Consider the following 22,737-nt stretch of genomic DNA (forward strand, 5'->3'; position numbering starts at 1 on the left):
CCGGAGGTTAACTGTCCGGAATGCTCGATCCACCGGCAAAAATCAGGAGCCGTTTCGTTAGGTTTTTTTTCTTTTCGTTCCTTTTTTTTTTCACCAGTCAGGCTCTGCAAGGTCTCGCTGAAGCTATTGCTAAGCTACAGAGATGCTTGCAAGGTACGGCCGACTGTTTAGAAGCTGTTGCTACAGGGTTTGTTGCCAGATACGGAGCTCAAAAGCTCCATATGTTTCAACATTAGCGCTGGTTTGTCCGGCAGTTTTGATGGGACGGCAACAGCTTGGTCCCGTCGGTGCTGGATATCGCAAAGTTTCCTGTATTCCCTTTGAGTTGAGAAGGTTGCAGGGTGATCTAATCAATATGTTTAAAATAAAGAAGATAGACAGGGTAGATATGGAGAAACTATTGCTGCAAAAATTTAAACATGTCATTCTTGATTTAAAGACCTGCCGATCAAACAAATACAAATAAAGCCCACAAGATGCTTGTATTTGAATTGAATGGCTTGGACACCTGGGCAGACATAACATCCATATACTTGGGCTAATATATCAAAACAAACTGCACCATTCTCTGAGTGAATCTGGTTTCTACTGAGAAAGACAAGCCAATACTGAGATAAATAAAAATACTACATTTGTCATAGTCAAGAGTAGAGGGGGGAAGGTAGCATCAGTGGCAGCTGCATGGATGGTCTCGCTCTTTCGCTCACACGCTCTTTTCAAGCTGAAGAACCCTGTTTTTTTTTCTCCTCAGTTTTTCTCATAAAACTATCCTTTTATGGGGAAGCAGCCTTTTGGCTCATCTCTATATAACCTTCCTGGTTTAAATGTTTCCCTTGTGTCTTGATCAAAGTTGAGCAGTATGCCAGGATCAGGGCACTGTACAATATTAGTACTTTTAACAAGTCAGATTTGATCAATTTGTAGCACTATTGCCGCTGATTTGGAAAGACTTGAGGACATCATCTAGGCTGTCGCAGTATTGAGAGTGCACCATTGTCAGAGATGCTACCTTTTGGATGAGGTTAACAAAGCCCTATCTGCCTGCTCAAGGGGACATAAATAATTTCATGACACTTTTTGAATAGGAGCAGAGTGTTCTCCTGGCCAATAATCCTCCCTTGACCCACACCACCAAAGACAATCTGATAACTTTTATTCCTCCTTCCACAAAACACTGTCCACTCGTTATCCACTGGCATAAAGTGCTCCGAAACATCTATTTGTACATAATGATGGCTATAAAAATGGAAATTGTGTAGATTAGGAACAGGAGGAACCCCAGTACTGAATTCTACTCCTCTGCTGACATCAGTCCTCTACCAATTAATTATTGTTTTCTTCAGCCAATTCCTTAATCACACCTAGGTTTTACCTTGATTTCTCATTGCTTTTGGTTCAGGGCATATACTTGGGCTATCACTTCCTCAAAAAAAAAAAGCCAAGGAAATTTGTCAGACAATTACTACCTTCTAAACCCAAGTTGGCTATTTGTTAGATTATTTTGATTCAGATACTTCACTTGTCCTGATCGACTGTTATTTTCGACATCTGTTTTGCTCTGTGATTCTTGTTTATCACTGGTCAGTTATAGTGGTGCTTTATTAATGTTTGTAGAGAATTCTGTTCTGAGAAGCAGCTCCAAAGAGAGAAGCTTTTTTGGTTTGAAATGTGCATCTTGATGCCTAAAGTACGCTCTACTGCTTAGTACATAAAAGCGATACTGCTTTTACATTTTAAAAAAGTTTGCTCTTTGAGCGCAACACTCCTGTTTATCATTAGCAGGTATCAGCGAGTCAGAGCAAACACTAAAGTGTGACGTGTGTAGTTTCAGGAAGTAAGTGTTACGCTCATAAATATATATATACAGTAGTATATACAAAGTATTAATATGCTAAATAGATGTTCCTTGACATTGTTCTCAGTAAGTTACAGGATATGATGTTTGTGTTTTTATCTTTTGTCTGGTTCTGTTTTATTGTCGTTTTTGCCTTAATTTATGATTCTATTTCTCTCGTTTCATTTTGTATTTTGATCCCATTCTGACATTCCAGTCACATGCTGTCTTGTACTGTTTTTGTCTTGTCACCCTCTGTTCCATACATCAAGGCATCATGCTCTGTGCTTTTATCTCCCTTTTCGACAGTGGCTTACATAAGAAATAGGAGCAGGCCATTCGGCCCCTCGAGCCTGCTCCGCCATTCAATAAGATCATGGCTGATCTGTTCTTGGCCTCAACTCCACTTTTCTGCCCGTCCCCCATAAACCTTGATTCCCCTGTTTTTCAAAAATCTGTATCTCCACCTTTTTAATATATTCAATGACCCAGCCTCCACAGCTCTCTGGGGTAGAGAATTCCAAAGATTCACGACCCTCTGAGAAAAGAAATTCCTCCTCATCTCCATATTAAATGGGCGACCCCTTATTCTGAAACTATGCCCCCTAGTTCTAGATTCCCCCATGAGGGGAAACATCCTTCTTGCATCTACCCTGTCAAGCCCCCTCAGAATCTTTTATGTTTCATTCTTCTAAACTCCAATGAGTATAGGCAAAACCTTTCCTCATAAGACAACCCATTCAACTCAGAAAGCAACCTAGTGAACCTTCTCTGAACTGCCTCTAATGCAAGTATATTCTTCCTTAAATAAGGAGACCAAACTACGCAATACTCCAAGTGTGGTCTCACCAACACCCTGTACAGTTGTAGCAAGACTTCCCTACTTTTATACGCCATCCCCCTTGCAATAAAGGCCAATATTCCATTTGCCTTCCTAAGTACTTGCTATACCTGCATGCTAACTTTTTGTGTTTCATGTATGAGAGCCCTCTGTACTGCAGCATTCTGTAGTTTCTGTCCTCCTCACAACTTGCTTTCCCACCTATCTTTGTATTGTCAGCAAATTTGGCAACAGTACACTCGGTCCCTTCATCCAAGTCATTAATATAGATTGTAAGTAGTTGAGGCCCCAACACCCCACTAGTTACAGCTTGCCAACCTGAAAATGATCCATTTATTCCGACTCTCTGTTTTCTGTTAGTTAGCCAATCCTCTATCCAATCTACTATATTACCCCAACACCATGAGCTCTTGTACAGCAACCTTTTATGCGGCACCTTATCGAATGCCTTCTGGAAATCCAAATGCACTACATCTACTGGTTCCCCTTTATCCACCCTGCTCGTTACATCCTCAAAGAACTCGAGTAAATTTGTCAAACATGATTTCCCTTTCATAAAACCATGTTGACTCTGCTTGATTATATTATGATTTTCTAAATGTCCTGCTATTACTTCCTTAATAATGGATTCCAGCATTTTCCCAATGACAGATGTTAGGCCAACTGGCCCATAGTTTCCTGCTTCCTGTCTCCCTCCTTTCTTGAATAGGGGAGTTACGTTTGCCATTTTCCAATCCGCTGGGACCTCTCCAGAATCCAGGAAATTTTGGTCGATTACAACCAATGCATCCACTATCTCTGCAGCCATTTCTTTTAAAACCCTAGGATGCAGGCCATCAGGTCCAGGGGACTTGTCAGCTTTTAGACCCATTAGTTTGCCTAGCACTTTTTCTCTAGTGATAGTGATTGTTTTAAGTTCCTCCCTCCCTATAGCCCCTTGGTTATCGATTATTATTGGGATGCTTTTAGTGTCCTCTACCGTGAAGACAGATACAAAATAATTGTTCAAAGTCTCTGCCATTTCCCTGTTTCCCATTATTTTCCCAGTCTCATCCTCTAAGGGACCAATGTTTACTTTAGCTACGCTCTTCCTTTTTATATACCTGTAGAAGCTCTTGCTGTCTTTTTTATATTTTTTGCTAGTTTACTCTCATAATCTATCTTCTCCTTTAATTTTTTTTAATCATCCTTTGCAAGTTTCTAAAAGTTTCCCAAACCTCTGGCCTACCACTAATCTTTGTAACATTGTATGCCTTTTCCTTCAATTTGATACCATCCTTAACTTCCTTAGCTAGCCACAGATGGTTCATCCTACTCGTACAGTCTTTCTTTCTCACTGGAATAAACCTTTGCTGAGAGTTATGAATACTATTTCTTATCTCCACCCAAACTGATTCTACAACTTGATCTTCTGAGCCAATATCATTTCTCACCACTGCACTGGTCTCATCCTTTATTAACAGAGCTACCCCACCTCCTTTTCCTTTCTGCCTATCCTTCCGTAATGTCAAATATCCCTGAATATTCAGTTTCCAGCCTTGGTCACCTTGCAACCACGTCTCTGTAATGGCAATCAGATCATACCCTTTTATTTCTATTTGTGCCATCAACTCATCTATCTTGTTATGAATACTGCACACATTCAGATAAGAGCCTTTAATTTTATCTTTTTACCATTTTTCTCTACTCTGACTATTTGCTGGTACATTCTTAAGTTTGTATGCTGTGTCTCTTCCTGTCCCACTCTGGTTCTCATTACCCCTATCGCTACCCTGCACTATTGCCTTCTCCTCTCTCTGACTTTCTAAATTCCCCTTCATCTGAACCCTCCCCCTCTGGCTTACTACTATTGCAGACTTTGCACTCATTGAGTCACCTCAATCTGTCCCATCTTATCAGCTCACTCTCTCTGTTGCCTTGTTCCTTGATGTGCCTCTTCCTGTTGGTGCTGTCCTCACCTGTTGTCCCCCTGTAGGTCTTCTCTGCAACTGTTGCTTACTTCTCATGCTCTTCTCCCTGATCACACTCCTCTGTGCTTCAACATGTTCAACTTCTCTTACTGCTGCTGACTGCCCTTCTCCCCACCACCACCCCACGACTGTCCACTTCCATCTTACTGTCTTCTACACGGAACTTGCTTTTTGCTGCATGACTTGCCACCTTGCTGCTTTGCCGCCTTACTGTATAAGTTTATTTTGCGGTCTGCCATGTTCATTCATTTCCACACCAAACCTTGTGTTGCATTTGTGTGCTGCAGCACCCTTATTCAATCTTTTTGGAACATTGACTGCTACCCTTTTGCCACAGGGGATTACTCCTCCTGGGTCTGTTTCTTGCTCATACTAAAGCTTTTGGCAGAGGACACCACATTCTTCTCCAAGCCTGCCCAATGCTTATACAAATAGCTTTTTTTTTAACCAGAATACCCATCCCAGCCTGCTGGCTGCTCTGATTTTGAACGCAGAGCTAGAAGGGTAATCATTGGACGGGGCTACCCTTCTATCCTGAAGCTTTCTAGATACTTTTGCCGGCCCTTGGGCTCCCCAGCATGGTCTTGTTGCTCCCTCAGTTAAAGTTTCCACTATTCCCGGCTTGCGGGCTGGATTTGTGATGTTAGCTGGGGAGCTCATTATATACTGTCTGCAGGACACCTGCAGGCTCTATGAGCATGTTTTGGTTTCTTGCCAAGTTTCAGACCAGTTCTCTTCTCTCCACCCACCCCCCCCCCCCCCCCCCCCGGCACTGCATTTATGCTTCCGTTGCTGTTTCTGATCTCCCCACCCCCAAAACTACCAGCGAGACTCCTGCCAAGTTTAAATGCAGGTCTCTCAAGAAAACAATCGACTTGTATGCAAAGCACAACTTACAGATGACTAAACTATCAGTGGCCATCTAACATGCCATTGATTTGACAGCTGTTAATTAGACGTCCAGCCAGTTTATCCTGTTGTATCTTCTGTGCTAGCGAATGGTGCAATTCCTAGCCTGATTTGTCAGTCTGAAATACTACGTCAGTAATGCAATGCAATTGATAAATTTAAAGGAAATGGAACAGCTGTGGCCTTCAGCCACAAGTTGGGGCGTGCAGCTGCTTTAGTGGAAAGACACAGGTTTGCTTCTCTAATTCTCAATTTGGCAAGTTTCTGATACTTTCTGGGATTCCCAAACAGATTTCTGTAAGAAGTTTGCATTCTGCAACGTCAGATTATCTGTCTTGCAGCAGCCTTTCATCATGTACACAATAGTTATGTTCACTTACTCTTTCATTTTCATTTAAATAGCACCTTTCTTGACCTTGGGATGTCCTAAAGCACTTTACAGCCAATGAAGTAGTTTTGAAGTGTCATCACTGTTGTAATGTAGGCAAGTGCGGCACCCAATTTGCACAAAGCAATGAGGTCAATGACCAGATCATCGGTTTTTCTGATGCTGATTGAGGAATATATGTTGGCAAGGGCACCTAGGAAAGCTCCCTGTTCTTCGAATTCTTCCAAGGGATCTTATATGCCCACTTAAATGGGTAGATGGGGTCTCAGTTGAATGTCTCATCTGTAATACTGCACCTCTGACAGTGCAGCACTCTGTTATTACTGCACTGAAGAGTTAGCCTAGATTGAGTTTATGGAGTGGGACTGCAACCTACAATTGAGGTGAACGCTACCACTGAGCCAAGGCTTATGCCCAAGTGTGGGCCAGATCAAAAATAAGGCCTTGCGTGCAACTGAATTATGGAAGAGTATTTGCATAGTATGTTAATTTCTTGAATGTGGTGTCTTCTGCTATTCCCTCCCTGATAATATGTAGTGAAATATTTTTTGTAATGAGAACTGAATGAAGTGTACAACTGGAGGGAGGACTCAGTATGGTGTTTTACTTGGACTCAAGAAGTGGCATTGGAATATTCATAATTTCACTATTTTGAAAGCAATAGGCATTGAAATTTATTATGTGGAATTACTTAGAAATTACATCGCAGAAACAGGTCATTCGACCCAACTGGTCTTATATCGGTGTTTATGCGCCACACGAGCCTCCTCCCACCTTGCTTCATCTCACCCAATCAGCATACCCTTCTACTCCTTTCTCCCTCATACTTCTCTAGCTTCCCCTTAAATGCACCTATGCTATTCACCTCAACTACTCATGTGGTAGTGAGTTCCACATTCTCACCACTCCCTAGGTAAAGAAGTTGCTCCTGAATTCCTTACTGGATTTATTAGTGACTATCTTATATTTGAGCCCTAATTTTGAATTCCCCACAAGTGGAAACATCATCTCTGCATCTATCCTATCGAATCCTTTCATAATTTTTAGATTAATATATAATTAATGTATATGAATATTATATTTCCGCTTGTTTTCCAGGTGCCAGAAATAATCCACGCAGGAAGGTTACTTGAACTTCTGATGCTGGTCAACGCGGTGTGTCTCACTTCGGATTTTATTTAACTTCTAACCAGTCATGTCTAATGAGAGTGCGCACGATGGTTACTTGGGTGAAACAAGTTCATTGCAAGATGCAAACCAGCTTTACCAAACTATAAGTTCTAACATCCAGAAGATTGCACAATATTGTAAGTTACAAAGTATCTTCCCTTCTAGTAAACAACTTATTTACTTCCAAAAACAAATCTACCATTGTAATGTAGTAAGAATGAATAAACAGATAATATTATAGCAGCTACTCATACAGGGACAGTGATTTTTACTGACATGTGTCATTGCTTGTGAATAAAGTGCTGGCCTATCAGCAAATATTCAGGCTTGCAGGTAAAACAATTCAAATAAAAATCACAGCAGGGCAGCACCAGTAGAATCAGCTATACTACAAGGTGGCATATAGTGACACTACAAGACCCAGTCAGAATGGAGATGATTGGGTAACCTTCATCTCCATTTCCGCTATCCAATATAATCTACAATGTTGACGCAGTTTCTGCCTCAACACTAACCTTGGAGGTGAATTCCATATCCGTCCAACTTTGTGTAAAGACGTTTCTCCTGCCCTCTGATCTAATTCTCTTGCATTTAATCTTGTATCTATGGGCTGCATGTGGAATTCACTTCCAGTGTTGAGGTAGAAACTGTCAACATTCAAGATTATATTGGATAGATGGATGGCAGAAAAGGAGATGGAGTACAGGAACTGGGTGGGTAATTATGATCAGGACTTTTTTTTTCTTGTGGATGGTACAGGCCTAAACGGACTGGTTGGGTTGAATAGGCTGCTTTTCCACATTGCACTTTCTATGTATGTATTTCTATATATTTGTTGGAGCAACTGTAGAACTGGATCTCATGATTGAGGGGTTTAAAATAATGAAGGGAATGAATGAGGAACAAATCTTTCCTCGGGGGGAATACAATCAAGAAGACAGTCTTAAAATTGAATTAAGCTGATTAAATGTGAATACACAATGGGTTGTGAGAATGTGGAGTGGAATGCACTGCACAAAGTTACAGATGCAGAATCAATTTTGGTGCTTAAAATGATGTAGATACTTACTTGGGAAGTAAGGCTAATGAAATAGAGACGGGAAGGAATCGGGGTTAAAAATATAGAGCTGCCATGGCTAAGAAACTGGCAGAGCATGCTCAATAGGCTGACTGGCCCACTGCTGTACTTAGCCTGCCTTCAATCAATGTTGGAAGTAAAAGAAGCATCTGAATGATAAATCTAGTCAATGCCGGCCAACACAGCTTCTGAACCAGGTCACTCTTTCCTGACCGACCCTCAATTCTTTCAGGAGCTAACACTTCAAATTGATTCTGGGCTGTGTTTCTGTGTTGTAACTTCTGTGTGTATTTATGTATTCCCTGCAACAACTCTAGAAGCAGATTCAATTTGGAGCATTGTTTTGGCTAGCATTAATTAGATTTATTTTCATCCAGATACTTAGTGATTTTGCTTCCAATATTGATTGAGGTTAGGCTAAATACAGGAATGGCCTATTCGGCCACATCAGTGTACATCGATGTCTAAAAGGCCTTGACTGTATGAGCAACTCCTTTTATAAACTTATGGTCAAAGGTTAGTTAGGATTATTAACTGACTAAAGTGCACAGGTGAAAGGTTGAAATGGTGGAAGATATTGCATAGTTTCCTGAGAGCTCTACTGTGTTCACTTGTGTTCCTGGTTTGGCTTGGATTTGCAGTCTGTGCAAGATAGTTAAATTCATGGATATCAAGCTGAGGGGGATTGGAATCTGGAGGCAGCCCAAAAAAGTCAGTTTTTCATAGGTCTACAATTTTACCACTGGGATAAGAGAACTGTATTTAGCAGAATAAATGCCACACAGATTATCAATTAAAACACTGCCAATTCAAAAGCAGCTCAACAACAATTTGTTTTTATATAGTGCCTTTAGTGTTCCAAGACATTTTATAATTGAGAAAAATGGATGCTGAGCCAAAGAAGAAGATATTAGAAGCTTGGTCAAAGAGGTGGGTATTAAGGAGGGTTTTAAAAGAGTAGAGAGATGTGGAGGGGATTCTAGAGTGCGGAACATAGATGGCTGAAGACACAGCCACTCTGATGCATAGAAGTATTTTGGCTACAGCGCTAATTTTAGTAGAAAATGCCTTGCACACACTACAGGTACAGGCAATGACTAACTTATTAGACAGCACTATTATTTGACTATATTTAAAGGCAACCATCGATCCCTGATAACTGGATTCGTTTTAATTATTCCCATTAATGACTTTAAAACTTGTAATTTTCCACCTTTAGTTTCACACCAGATTAGGCACATCACTTCATAGAATTTAATCTGCATAATAGTGCCTCAGAGCCCAGTATAGTGCAATTGTTGGCTTAATCTTTTTAAACTTTTCTGGGGATCCTTCTGAGCTACATACAATTCTGTGACTGAGGTTCAGTAAGTGGCATGTTCAGAGGTCTCTACCAATGCTTACGGAAGAAGCACTAAGAGTAGCAAGGGCACAGAATGTACTCTGGGTGGGGGACTTCAATGTCCATCACCAAGAGTGGCTCGGTAGCACCACTACTGGCTGAGTCCTGAAGAACACAGCTGCCTGTCTGGGACTGTGACAGGTGGTGAGAACCAACACAAGGGGGAAAAACCTACTTGACCTCGTCCTCACCAATCTACCTGTCACAGATGCATCAGTCCATGACAGCATTGGTAGCAGTGACCACCGCAATGTCATTGTGGAGACGAAGTCCCGTCTTCACACTGAGGACACCCTCACCGTGCTAAATGGGATAGATTCAGAACAGATCTAGTAACTCAAAACTGGGCATACATGAGGCGCTGTGGGCCATCAGCAGCAGTAGACTTGTATTCCACCACAATCTGTAACCTCATGGCTTGGCATATCCCTCACTCTACCATTACCTTCAAGGCAGGGGACCAATCCTGGATCAATAAGGAGTGTAGAAGAGCATGCCAGGAGCAGCACCAGGCGTACCTGAAAATGAAGTGCTGACCTAGGGAAGTTGCAACACAGGACTACATGCATGCTAAAAAGCAGATACAGTATGCTATTGACGGGGCTAAGGGATCCCACAATCAATGGATTCGATCAAAGCTCTGCAGTCCTGCCACATCCAGTCTTGAATGGTGGTGGACCATTAAACAACTAACGGGAAGAGGAGGCTCCAAGAATATCTGCATCCTCAATGATGGTGGAGCTCAGCACGTGAGTGCAAAAGACAAGGCTGAAGGGTTTGCAACCATCTTCAGCCAGAAGTGCCGAGTGGATGATCCATATCGGACTCCTGCGGTCCCCACCATCATAGAAGCTAGTCTTCAGCCAATTCGATTCACTCCACGTGATATCAAGAAACGGCTGAGCGCACTGGATACAGCAAAGGCTATGGACCCTGACAACATCCTGGCTGTCGTGCTGAAGACTTGTGCTCCAGAACTAGCCGCGCCTCTAGCCAAGCTGTTCCAGTACAGCTACAACACTGGCATCTATCTGACAATGTGGAAAACTACCCAGATATGTCCTGTCCACAAAAAGCAGGACAAATCCAACCTGGCCAATTACCGCCCCATCAGCCTACTCACAATCAACAGCAAAGTGATGGAAGGTGTTATTGACAGTGCTATCAAGTGGCACTTACCAATAACCTGCTCACTGATGCTCAGTTTGGGTTCTGAGTTTGGCTCCCGACCTCATTGCAGCCTTGGTCCAAACATGGACAAAGGAGCCGAATTCCAGAGGTGAGCTGAGTGACTGCCCTTGACATCAAGGCAGCATTTGAGAGAGTGTGGCATCATGAACCCTAGTAAAACTGAAGTCAATGGGAATGATGGGGGGAGGGGGGAACTCTCCACTGGCTGGAGTCATACCTAGCACAAAGGAAGATGGCTGTGGTGGTTTGAGGTCAATCATCACAGCCCCAGGTCATCGCTGCAGGAGTTCCTCAGGGCAGTGTCCTAGGCCTAACCATCTTCAGCTGCTTCATCAATGACCTGCCCTCCAACATAAGGTCAGAAATGGGGATGTTCACCAATGACTGCAGTGTTCAGTGCCATTCGCAACTCCTCATAATGAAGCAGTCATCTGCAACGAGATCTGTACGACGTTCAGGCTTGGGCTGATAAGTGGCAGGTAACATTTGTGCCACACAAGTGCCAGGCAATGACTATCTCCAACAAGCGAGAGTCTAACCACCGCCCCTTGACATTTGATGGCATTACCATCGCTGAATTCTTCCCCCCCCCCCCCCCCCCAAACCACCATCAACATCCTGGGGGTCATCATTGACCAGAAACTTAACTGGACCAACTACATAAATACTGTGGCAACAAGAGCAGGTCAGAGGCTAGGTATTCTGCAGCGAGTGTCTCACCTCCTGACTCCCTGAAACCTTTCCACCATCTACAAGGCACAAGTAAGGAGTGTGATGGAATACTCTCCACTTGCTTGGATGAGTGCAGCTCCAACAACACTCAAGCTCGACATCATCCAGGACAAAGCAGCCTGCTTGATTGGCACTCCCCCCACCACTGGTGTACCGTGGCTGCAGTGTGTACCATCTACAAGATGCACTGCAGCAACTCGCCTAGGCTTCTTCGGCAGCACCTCCCAAGCCCGCGACCTCTACCACCTAGAAGGACAAGGGCAGCAGGCACATAGGAACACCTTTACGTCACACACCATCGTGACTTGGAAATATATCGCCATTCCTTCATCGCTGGGTCAAAGTCCTGGAACTACCTTCCTAACAGCACTGTGGGAGTACCTTCAGCACACGGACTGCAGCAGTTAAAGGTGGTGGTTCACCACCGCCTTCTCGAGGACAATGAGGGATGGGCAATAAATGCTGACCTTGCCAGCGACGCCCACATCCCAGAAACTAATATTTAAAAAAAGTTAAGAGGTGCTTAAGAATGGATAGGGTGTTTTTTTGACTCCTCTTTCCGAGATTCTTTATCATTGGCCATCTTGCAGTATAAAGATGAACTTTGAGTTGATGTGCAATGATTTCTGGTCCATACCACTGCAAAAGTGGCCGTATAACTCAAGTCAGGTTGACGATCTGACTGAGCACATACAGTGGAGAAATGCAGCTAGTTTGTGTTTGTACCTGGTTAGTTTCAGTAACTTGTACAATATCTTATTTCTTCTCATGTACACACCTTGTATAAGGGTACGGTAACCTACTGGTTATGTCACTGGATTAGCAACCCTGAGGTTGAGTTCATAATCCCAGCATGACAAATTATAAAAATAAATTTAATAAACCTGGTAATTTGTGGACTTGCACCAGAAAAAAATGATCATAAAAGCTGACAACTGGTTCACTAAAGATCTTCAGGGAAGGGATCTGAACCCCCAACTGGTCTGGCCTACATGTGAGTTGACTCAATGTCATCTGGGGTCAACTAGGGATGGCCATGGCTGCTGTGTCAGTGTTGCTGACATCACAAGAAGAAAATTAGGTTTTATAAGAGCACTAAAAGCTTTATTAACAGTCTAGGTATTGGTTACACCAGTTTAAGCCCACATTAATAATTCACAGCAGTTCAGCATCTTGTGGTATATTTTCAGTACATGCCACCAGAGGGCAGTAATGGTACAGTCTTTCACTGCAACTACAAATGCTGCAGAGAAAAAGAAAATACTGGAAATCTGAAATTTAAATTCTGGAAATGTACAGCAGATCTATCAGTACCCAAAAAGAGAAAGATAGATCAATAGTTTCAGGTAGAAATCCTTTCAGAGGTAGTCACCATATTGTATCTTCACACACTTTCTTCCCCTCCACAATGCTACACAAACATTGGCATTATCATTGTACTTGGCAAGGTCAGTCGCATTACAGGAGTTGGCAGCGGAGCAGATGGTCCATCGTCTGTGGCTCATCAAGCGCTCGCGACGATCCAAAAACACACGTTCTGTCTTTTGTCTTACCATTTTACAATCAAACTCAAAAAAAGGTTAAAATACACAAGTATTGAGATCACAGAATGCATGATAGTGTTCAGTACTCTTTCAATTTTATTAATCAGAAATACAATTATTCACATCTGGATTCCCAACTGAGTGGCTAATGTATTGGATAACACTGCCTTAGATGAGGACTTGGATTAGCCTCTGGTGACGAGTCTGATGTGTAAGATTGGATGTCTAGAACATCAAAGTGACTGGCATGTTGCAAGCTATCTTTAATCAGCCCTTCTGCTACACTGAAAGCAAATGTTCATTAAATAACTGAGGAAACTTGGGGCAATGGGTACTGGAAGGTGTTACCCAGAGCCCAGGTATATGAATATGTGCGCATATATAGGGACTATTGCCAACCATTGTTGGGTTATAAAGAGGCAAGCAGTTGTTGCTGAAACTTTGCAGTCCAAGTGGAGAAACTACTGTTTGGGATATGGTTTGTGCATATTTTACAACTAGTGCTGCTCAGAATTTCCTGTTATCTACTGTCCTCCCAGCAAGTGGTTATACTGATGTTTCTTGGTGTCAAACAAGCAACCAGTAACTTTCCTCCTTTTTCAGGAAAGGAGGTAAGCTTGATTTCTGGAATTGAGTTGGCTGGCTTCAAGATGACTTGCCTGGTGATGGGAGATCAGAAGTATGTTGATCTTCTCTGGTGGAATTGGTAATCTGATACCTGAGCTAGGCAGATCTACAGTACTTTCAGGGTGACTATCACTATTTGATTAGCCAGCTTGGTATTTTAATGAGACGGAGGGGTGGACCTGCCACTCGCACTAAGCCTGCAAATCAGTGTCCTAATGGCTGTGATATCCGAGTTGGAGCAGTAACAAGCTTGCCTTTGTACTGTGCATCATATCTGGTTAAACATCAGCAGAATCCTTATACATACTTGAGGGTTCCTTAACCATGGTTATTGCTAATTTACACTAGGTTTTCTGGGTAAGAAGGATGTCTCTTTACAGTAAGAGTGAGCATACTATTGGGGAAGCAGGAACTCCGCATTTCTCTAATTTGGTTTGGGGTATGATGATGAGTTTCTGTGAATGTTAGTCACCCGGCTGACATTGTTCTACAGTATAATGTAACTATGCTTCACTTTATAAAAAAAAAAGTTAGTAAATGATCAGATTTTAACTCTGACCGTAGCATTCCAGTAATGATTGATATTATATTTATCAAGAATGTACTCCTAAATATGTATTGCACATGTACAGTATTTCTAAAGATTGTCATATGATTTCTGTTCGGAGGACTTGATTGTAAGTAATATACTTTTCCATCCTGTTCCTCAAGTCTCTGGCTTTTCCTGTATCTTAAATCTGTTTGTCTGCATGACCTCAACAGCATATTGTGATTTTAAAATCATTGAAAATATTTAGGCCTGGTGTTTCCGCTCGGTTTTGGCCAAACCACGCAAAAATCGATGAACTTCAAGCACAAAATATGTCCAGCACAAAACGAGTTTCGGAGATCGTTTGCGCTGGTTTAAAAAACATTGTGCTGGCAGCCGGTCCTACCCATAAAACTGGGTATGCCCCTCCAGATTGAATTAATCACCATGGCGAGTTTCCGCTAATTCTGCCTGTTTACGGGCCTTCGCGGAGGCTCTTAAAATGAAGCTGGATTTTTTTGGCACAAGGGCACTAATAGCGACCTTTTAAAAGCTTTTAAATATTCTGCATTTAATTTACTAAGGAACTGAGTACTGCACACCAACATAACTAGTAATTGATTCTGTATCGTTTTATAAAGTCATTTTCAGCTCATTAAAATTGTGTTGATTACAGGTGGTGGACTAGACACTCTGATTAAAAATGCTTACTTTTTGTGATGATCCCATTTTCAGCTGTATTAAAACGACACCAGGTTACCACTCTTAAATATAGCAAGGAATATTTTTTAATGCAAGGAAAGAAAAAATAAACAATTACATTCTATTATGCTGCCCGATTGTGCTGGTTCATGGAAGATTTTACATTTGAGATTATGCAAATGAGTTTGAGCAGAAACTTGACCCATAACCTCACTTTGGAAGATTAGCGCAATCTTGAGTGCAATTTGCACCCGGATCACCGATTGCGCCCAAAGTGCAAACTCTTGGCCCTAATGTTTAATTTCTATATTGCTTGTGTGCACATGCAGATAAGAACATAACACAAGAACTAGGAGCAGGTGTCGACAGTATGGCCCCTCGCGCCTCCTCCGCTGAACTTTTACATCAACTCTATTTTCCCTCGATTCCCTTAGTGGCCAAAAATCTATCGATCACAGCTTTGAATATATTCAACAGCTAAGCATCCACAGCCTTGCAACAATTCGCAACTCTGAGTGAAGAAATTGCTCCTCATCTCAGTCCTAAATGGCTGATCCCTTATCCTGAGACTATGACCCCTAGTTATAGACTCTCCAGACCGGGTAAACAGCCTCTCCGCATCTACCTTGTCAAGCTCTAAGAATTTTATATGTTTCAATGTGATCACCTCTCATTCTTCTAAACTCCAGAGAATATAGGCCTACTCGATCTCTCCTCATAGGACAGCCCTGTCATTCAAGGAATCAATCTAGTGAACCTTCATTGCACCCCCTGTAAGGTAAGGAGACTAAAACTGCACAGTACTCCAGGTGTGGTCTCACCAAAGCCCTATATAATTGCAGCAAGACTTTTTTACTCTTGTACTCCAACCCCCTTCCAATAAAGGCTAACATACCATTTGTCTTCCTAATTGCTTGCTGAACCTGCTTGTTAGCTTTCTATGATTTGTGTACAAGGACACCCAAATCCTTCTGAACACCAACATTTACTAGTCTCCCACCTTTTAAAAGAATATTCTGCTTTGCCATTCTTCTTACCAAAGTGGTTAATTTCACACTTCCCCACATTATACTCCATCTGCCACCTTGCCCAATCAATGGGGTGGGGGGGTGTTACTACCCACCATAAATTCTAGGCCATTGTCTCTATTGATTCTTTCTACCTCACGTGAACCTGTAGTTAAGCCTTCATGACTTTCACTTGCTGAAAGTTGTTTATTTTGTCTTGATTATCTTAATTCAATATTTGATAACTTTTCACTTCAGCTGCAGAAATCCAAAGAATTTTAAACCAACTTGGAAAACCTCAGGATAATGTAGAACTTCGACACCAGCTGTGAGTATGATGTATAAATATAACGTCTAGATTCCTTCATTAGAGCAACGAAGATTAAGAGATCGGAAAGAGGTATTCAAAATTGAGGGGTTTTGATCAGGTAAATTGGGAAAAGCTATTTCCATTGGTTGGTGAGTTGGTAACTCGAAGGCATACATTTAAGATAATCAAAAGAACGAAGGCAAGTGATTAGAAAGTTTTTTTGTTCGTGATGTCTCACAAACTGGTGAAAGCAGAATCCATGGCAGCTTTTAAAAGGGAAGTGGACAAATAATTGAAAAAGAAAAGTTAAAAAGGGTAGGAACATGGGACTAATTAGATAGCTCTTTGAAAGCCAGCCAGCACAGAGCTGATGGGTCAATGGCCTCTTCCTGTGTTGTAAAATTCTGAGGCATGATACAGGATGGTGACAACCATAAAAATTAAACTGGATTTAGTTTGTACATAGCAGTTTTAAGTGGATTTTTTTTAATGTACTTTCAAATTGCTAGTGACTGCAGGGATGGTTATGCTCCTGTAAAGTTGTTGAGAATTTCCTCCACACCCTACCCCCATCGCTGTTACATCATCACTTGCTTTTTTTATAGTCCGTGATATAATAGAGCACACTTAAAATATGATTCCCGACATATGTAATATCTTTAGTTTATCCTACTAGAGCAGGATTCACTTTCATTACTAAAATCTGGAAGGGAATTGAAGGGTGTAATCTAACTAACATTGTGCTTCAAATAACCTTTGCAAATTGTTTAGCTTTATCCTTATTTATACATTCTTAATCCCTTGAGTTCCTGCCTATAATTCATTTTAGTGTCATAAATATTTCTATTTTAAATATTTCCATAATTCTGAATGTGTGGGCCTTGCCCTGGGAGTTCTCAACATTGACTTCAGAATCCATTATGTCTCATGGCTTCAAGTGAAACCATGCTAAGGAAATCTCTTGTTGCTTACTACCTGCCATCCCCCCCCCCCCCCCCCCCCCCCCCAACCACCAATTGATTAATCAGTACTCTCTCTCATATTGAGCACTACTTGGAATAGCAATAAGGGAAGCAAGGGCATGCAGTGCACTCTGGTCGCTCAGTAGTATCACCATTCACAAAGCTGGTCAGGTCCCGAGGACACAGTTGCCAGACTGAGCCTGCATTAGGTAGTGAGGGAACCGACATGAGAGAATCCATGCTGATCAATTTGTTGCTGACATGTTTGTCCATGATAGCTTAGGTAGAATTGGACACTGCACAGCCTTTCAGATGACTGATGTTCCTTCTGTCATATGGTCAGGAGTGGGGTTGTTCACTGATTCCAGAGTGTTTAGTTCAATTCACAACCCCTCCGATAATGAAGCAGCCTATTTCAAGCTACAGCAGGACTTGGGCAATATAGGCTGTGATTTTGCAGGCACTCTGAGGGTATGGAGGCGGGTCTGCTGTCAAAATCGAAATGATTGACAGCGGGTTGGGAACTCGTTGGGAACCCGCCTCCATGTAAGTTTCCAAAGTGTCGGGTCTGCGGCGGGGGAGGCATTTAAGATACTTAACTGCTTGTTAAGTGGTTGTTTACTACTATTTTGCTAGCCTTTTTTTATTTTACCACATTTTTAATGGGGTTTACGTCCTTCGGCGATCACATCAGGTAAGTAGGTCAGGTTCTCTACATCTCCCCATTGCTGTGAATAGGTGACAGCTACAAAAGTGGTATGAAAGCTACTGTTTCACAGCTGGTCACTTTCCAATATCAGAAGCTTGAGCCTTCAGGACTTGGAAGACACTTTTGAGCTGTATGCAGTTTGGAAGTGTTTGGAGTAAACTCTCTCTCCACTGCCACCTCCTTGGAACAACCTCTCTCACCATTAACAGATCGCTTCTGTCATCTCAACTTCAGCTGCCATCTATTCCAGCAACATCGGTGCCCTTGAAAAAAATCTCACCTTGGTCCTCAGAATCCCTCCACGATCAGCCCCAACACCAACATCACCAACAACAACCTTCTACGCAATCACCTGATGCTGCACAAGACACGGCATCAGCACCCGACAACATTGCTGCCCGGGAGGCCAGCGATGGCATCACCATGGCCAGATTTACGTCACTTGACGCTGTACACCCTGGCTGCCACATGATGTGCCAGGTTAACACCACCCCACACCATCACCATAAAGCATTCCTACAATGGCCAAGCCATTCCTTTCACACTCATCATTGCGGGGGACACTTATGTCTCACCATTCACTACAACTCACAAAGACTCAAGGGTGAGCACAGATCTGTACAATAAGGCAAAGTGTTGAAAATAAAGATTTCAATGTTTGACAGCACATTAACAGAAAATTTACATAACCATTGCATAAAACACCCAAGTGCTTACCCTTGTGTGGTGTTAGTTGGTATGATTGCACTATGATGAGTGTGAGGGGTAGCTAGTGAGATGGGGAAGTGATAATGTAGATAGAGAGGGATGGGTGGAGGTGCAAGGTAAGTTGGTGAGAGTAAGGATGTGCAGGAGTAGGGTAGAGGAGGCAGAGTGATGGGGTTGTGATGAGTGGCACAGCAGGATGAGGTTGAGTGTGGCTTTGCAGTAACGTTTCGTAATCTACGGAGATCATTAAAAGGTTTGCGCCACTGCAGCCTGGTCCCCCTGACTGTATCCCTGCTTTTGCCCTCCTGTGCAATGTGCAACCAGGCTGCGTTGGTATCCTGGGGAGGTCTCTTTCGCCCTTGGAAGGGAAGAGGACCTCCCTGCATGCTGTGACTCCCTCCATAAGCATATGGAGGGAGTCATGCGAGAGCCTGGGTGTAGCCGTGCACCTTTGTGAAGTGCTCGTTAGTGTTTGCAGCACCTCAATTTTGTAGAACGCTGACAGCACAACTATCAAAATGATTGTGGACATGGCCCCTTTAAGGAAATCAGCTGGTGACACGTCACCAAATTACGTCATCAGACCCGCTTCCTTTTAATTGGCCGGGAACCTCGTAGAGCGGGCTTAACAAGCCCTATTAACGGGAAATCCTTTTTATAGAGCAGCTGGAGCCAGGAGCGGGACCGGAACCTGCCAACTACCTTTCCCGTTGCGAACCCTCCTCCGCTGGCAAAATCCAGCCCATAGTCTTTTGCTGACAAGTGGCATATAAGTGCTAGCCAATGACCATCTCCAATAAGAAAACCTAACCGCTTCCCCTCTGACCTTCAACGATCAAGCTCAACACCATCTTGGATAGAGTAGTTTGCTTGATTGGCACCCCACCACTGAATTTAATACCTACTTGTGCTTTGTGGCTGCAGTATGTACTATTTACAGGATGCACTGGAGCAACTTAATGAAGTTACTTCAACAGTACCTCCCAGCCCCATGACCTTATAGTAACCAGAAAGACGAGGGCAACAATATCAGGGACACCATTACCTCCAAGGCACATGCCATCCTGACTTGGACATAAGCTGCTGCTCCTTCAACATTGCTGGGTCAAAATCCTAGAATTCCATACCTAATGTCATCATGAAGCACCAGCAGCACGAGAACTTGCAATAGTTCAAGGGGAAGGTCCAACAGGCCTCCTACTATTGAGCAATAAATGTAGCCTTGCCAGCATCGCCCACATCCAGAGAAGAAATTAAAAATTAGTTGTGTATGAACTTGAACATACAGCTATCGATCTAAATATGCAAGCAAAGTATAAGTGGCTAGGCGGTTCCGATCATGTGTTTTTTCTAACCAATTTTCGGAGCACCGCCAAAAACGATTTGCTGTCTAGGATTGCTGCTGATCATTGCTACAGTGATAATGTGTTAAATGTTTCCTTCCAATCCTAGTCAGCAGAAGCAGCAATTAGTCAACCACCTTGCTAAAGAAACTGAGAAGTACATAAAGGAATTTGGGTCATTAACAGCTGTAGGTGAACAGGTAAGGGTTTTATCCACATTTAATAACTACATGAGTCTTCTAATCCTATGGATGTATGAAACTCTGTCTTGATGTTTATTGAGAGCATTCCTTCTCTGAATTAGTAGCCATTCATTAGAAATGAAACCCAACAGTCCAAAGACACCAATCCTCACCTAATATTAATAAGCACTGATTATAGACATTAGAATTTTATTAACATCATTTCAATATTTGTAAGTAAAACTCCTTTTAAAAATGGTATTAAAACATTTGATTTTACTTAAATACCTATGTTTAAATAGTGGCTGGAGAGACTTCACGTTCATTTTCCCTGTAGTAATTTTGTGGATATGACTATTGGCTTGAAGTAATTTACATCCCAAGTGCAGACTAATTTTAACATAAAAGCCTAAGCTTGTGTGTAAACTACATTTTATTTGCAAAATAGATGTATCATTTATGACCATTAATACTACATTGAAATGTGCCTGAATTTTTAGTACACATTTATCTTTTCTTCTCAGCGACAAAGAAAGATACACAAAGATCGTTTAGTTGCAGAATTCACTACAGCACTGACCAATTTCCAAAGAATCCAAAGAGAAGCTGCTGAAAAGGAAAAAGAATTTGTAGCAAGAGTACGTGCTGGTTCACGTCTGTCTGTAAGTATTCAGTATATATTAGAACTAATTATGGAAAGGAATTTTAATTTCATTTGGATTCCTCTATGGGTCATTCATAATTATCCTGCTCTAAACTGTTTTCATCATTAATTTAGAAACTAGTACAACAACTGCATTGTTACCATTTGAAAATAGTGTCTAACTCATTATGACATTAGTTTCCAAGATAGGAAACAGCTTGGCCATAACAGGAAATGCTTGTTGCACAGTGAATGAAGTTTTACAAGTCTGTGGGCCCCATTTTATAATTTTAATAATCTGTATGTGTTGACAAGCTATTGTAACTCAATTTGTTAAATAAATTGCAGCAGGCTAATAATGCTATCTCTAAGTTTATATTCTAGTCACAAGTTTTCCATTTACATTTCAAGTTTTTAATCTGAGGCCTGGCTAGACTGTTAAGCTTCCCATCCCCATTATCTTAGCAAGTATACATGCCTTGCACTTAGCTGGATCTAAACAAGATTCTTCAGTGATTTAACATCTATTTATTTAATAGACTAACCTTTGTAACCAGGTTTTTCTTTGCAAACTATATTTGCAAGTTCTATAGTTATTCGCCTTGTGTCTTACCAGCTGCTTTTTTTAACCAGACTTCCATGGGCAGCATTGCCTGGCAACAAACATAAAATATTGCTGCCATCTTTTCCTGGGCTCTCGCTCTCGCGCTCTCTCTCTCTCTCATTTCTGTCCCGTTTCTTCTCCTGCTCTCTCCGAGCTCATCCCACCCATGAGATCCACTTCCTGCTGCCTTGAAGCCATTCCCACTGAACTGCTAACCGTCCAACTTCCCATCCTGGAACCCATGTTAGCTGGTATTGTAAATGGTTTCCTCCTCTTAGATACTGTCCTTGTACTTTTCCATACAGTGATTTATCACCCTCCCCTCCTCAACAAAACCCATTCTTGACTCTCCTTACAAACTGCTGACACATCTCCAATTTTTGTTTCCTGTCCAAAGTCCTTGAACGTTTTGTCACCTCCCATATTTGTACCCATCTTTCCCACAACTCCCTATTTTGAATGTCTCCAATCACATTTCCACCCCTATCACAGCACTGAAACAGCCCTAACCAAAGTTACAAATGACATCCTCTTTGACCATGCTGCTTTATTCCTGTTCGTCTTCCTCAACCTCTCTGCAGTCTTTGACATGATCAACTACACCATCCTCGCCTAATGCCTCTCCTCTGTTATCCAGCTCAGTGAAACTATCCTTACTTGGTTCTACTTTCACCTATCCAATTGTAGCCAGACTATGTCCAGCAATGGCTTCATTACCTCTGGAGTCCCCCAAAGTTATGTCCCTGCCCCCCCTCATCCTCATCCCAATCTACATACAGGAAACTTTGGTTTATCTGGAGGTTGTATGTCCAGAAACCTCGATCTACTGGCAGAAATCAGGAGCCGTTTTGTTAGGTTTTTCTTCTCGTGGCTTTTTTTTTTTCCAACAGTCAAAGTCCGTAAAGTCTCTCTGAAGCTGTTGCTAAGCTAGAGAGACGCTTCTAAGGTACGGGCCGACTGGTTAGAAGCTGTTGCTAAGCAACAGTGTGTGTTGTCAGATACGGAGATGAAAATCTCCGTATGCTTCAACATTAGCGCTAGTATGTCCGGCAGTTTTGATAGATCGGCAACAGCTCGGTCCTGTCAGTGCCGGATATAACAAAGTTTCCTGTAGTGCCCCTTAGCAACATTATCCATGGGGTCAGCTTTCACATGTATGCTGACAACACCCAGCTTTAGTTTTCCACAACCTCTGTTGACCCCTCCACTATCTCTCTGGATTACATCCAGTTTTGGATGAGATGCAATTTCCTCCAGCTAAACTGGGTAAGACCAAAGCCATGGGATTTTTTCCTACATTAAATGCACGACTGGGAAAGATCCAACTGACATGAATAATTGTCAGTAGTGAC

General features: G+C 42.2%; 1 protein-coding gene across 3 annotated transcripts in view; it reads left to right on the forward strand.

Annotated features, from left to right (window-relative positions):
- Positions 1–22,737, forward strand: part of LOC147112654 (syntaxin-7-like) — a 57,211-nt gene that overhangs the window by 10,378 nt on the left and 24,096 nt on the right. For all 3 annotated transcript variants that reach the window (XM_085997113.1, XM_085997114.1, XM_085997115.1), the window contains exons 2-5: positions 7,041–7,249; positions 16,183–16,252; positions 20,066–20,156; positions 20,663–20,800. In XM_085997113.1, coding sequence (XP_085853239.1) covers positions 7,138–7,249; positions 16,183–16,252; positions 20,066–20,156; positions 20,663–20,800 — 411 coding nt within the window. In that variant the 5' untranslated portion in view covers positions 7,041–7,137. The remainder of the gene's footprint in view (positions 1–7,040; positions 7,250–16,182; positions 16,253–20,065; positions 20,157–20,662; positions 20,801–22,737) is intronic.

The sequence above is a fragment of the Somniosus microcephalus genome, chromosome 9 (genome assembly GCF_052327205.1).
Source record: "Somniosus microcephalus isolate GS21.2 chromosome 9, FLI_Smic_1.0, whole genome shotgun sequence".
NCBI lineage: Eukaryota > Metazoa > Chordata > Chondrichthyes > Squaliformes > Somniosidae > Somniosus > Somniosus microcephalus.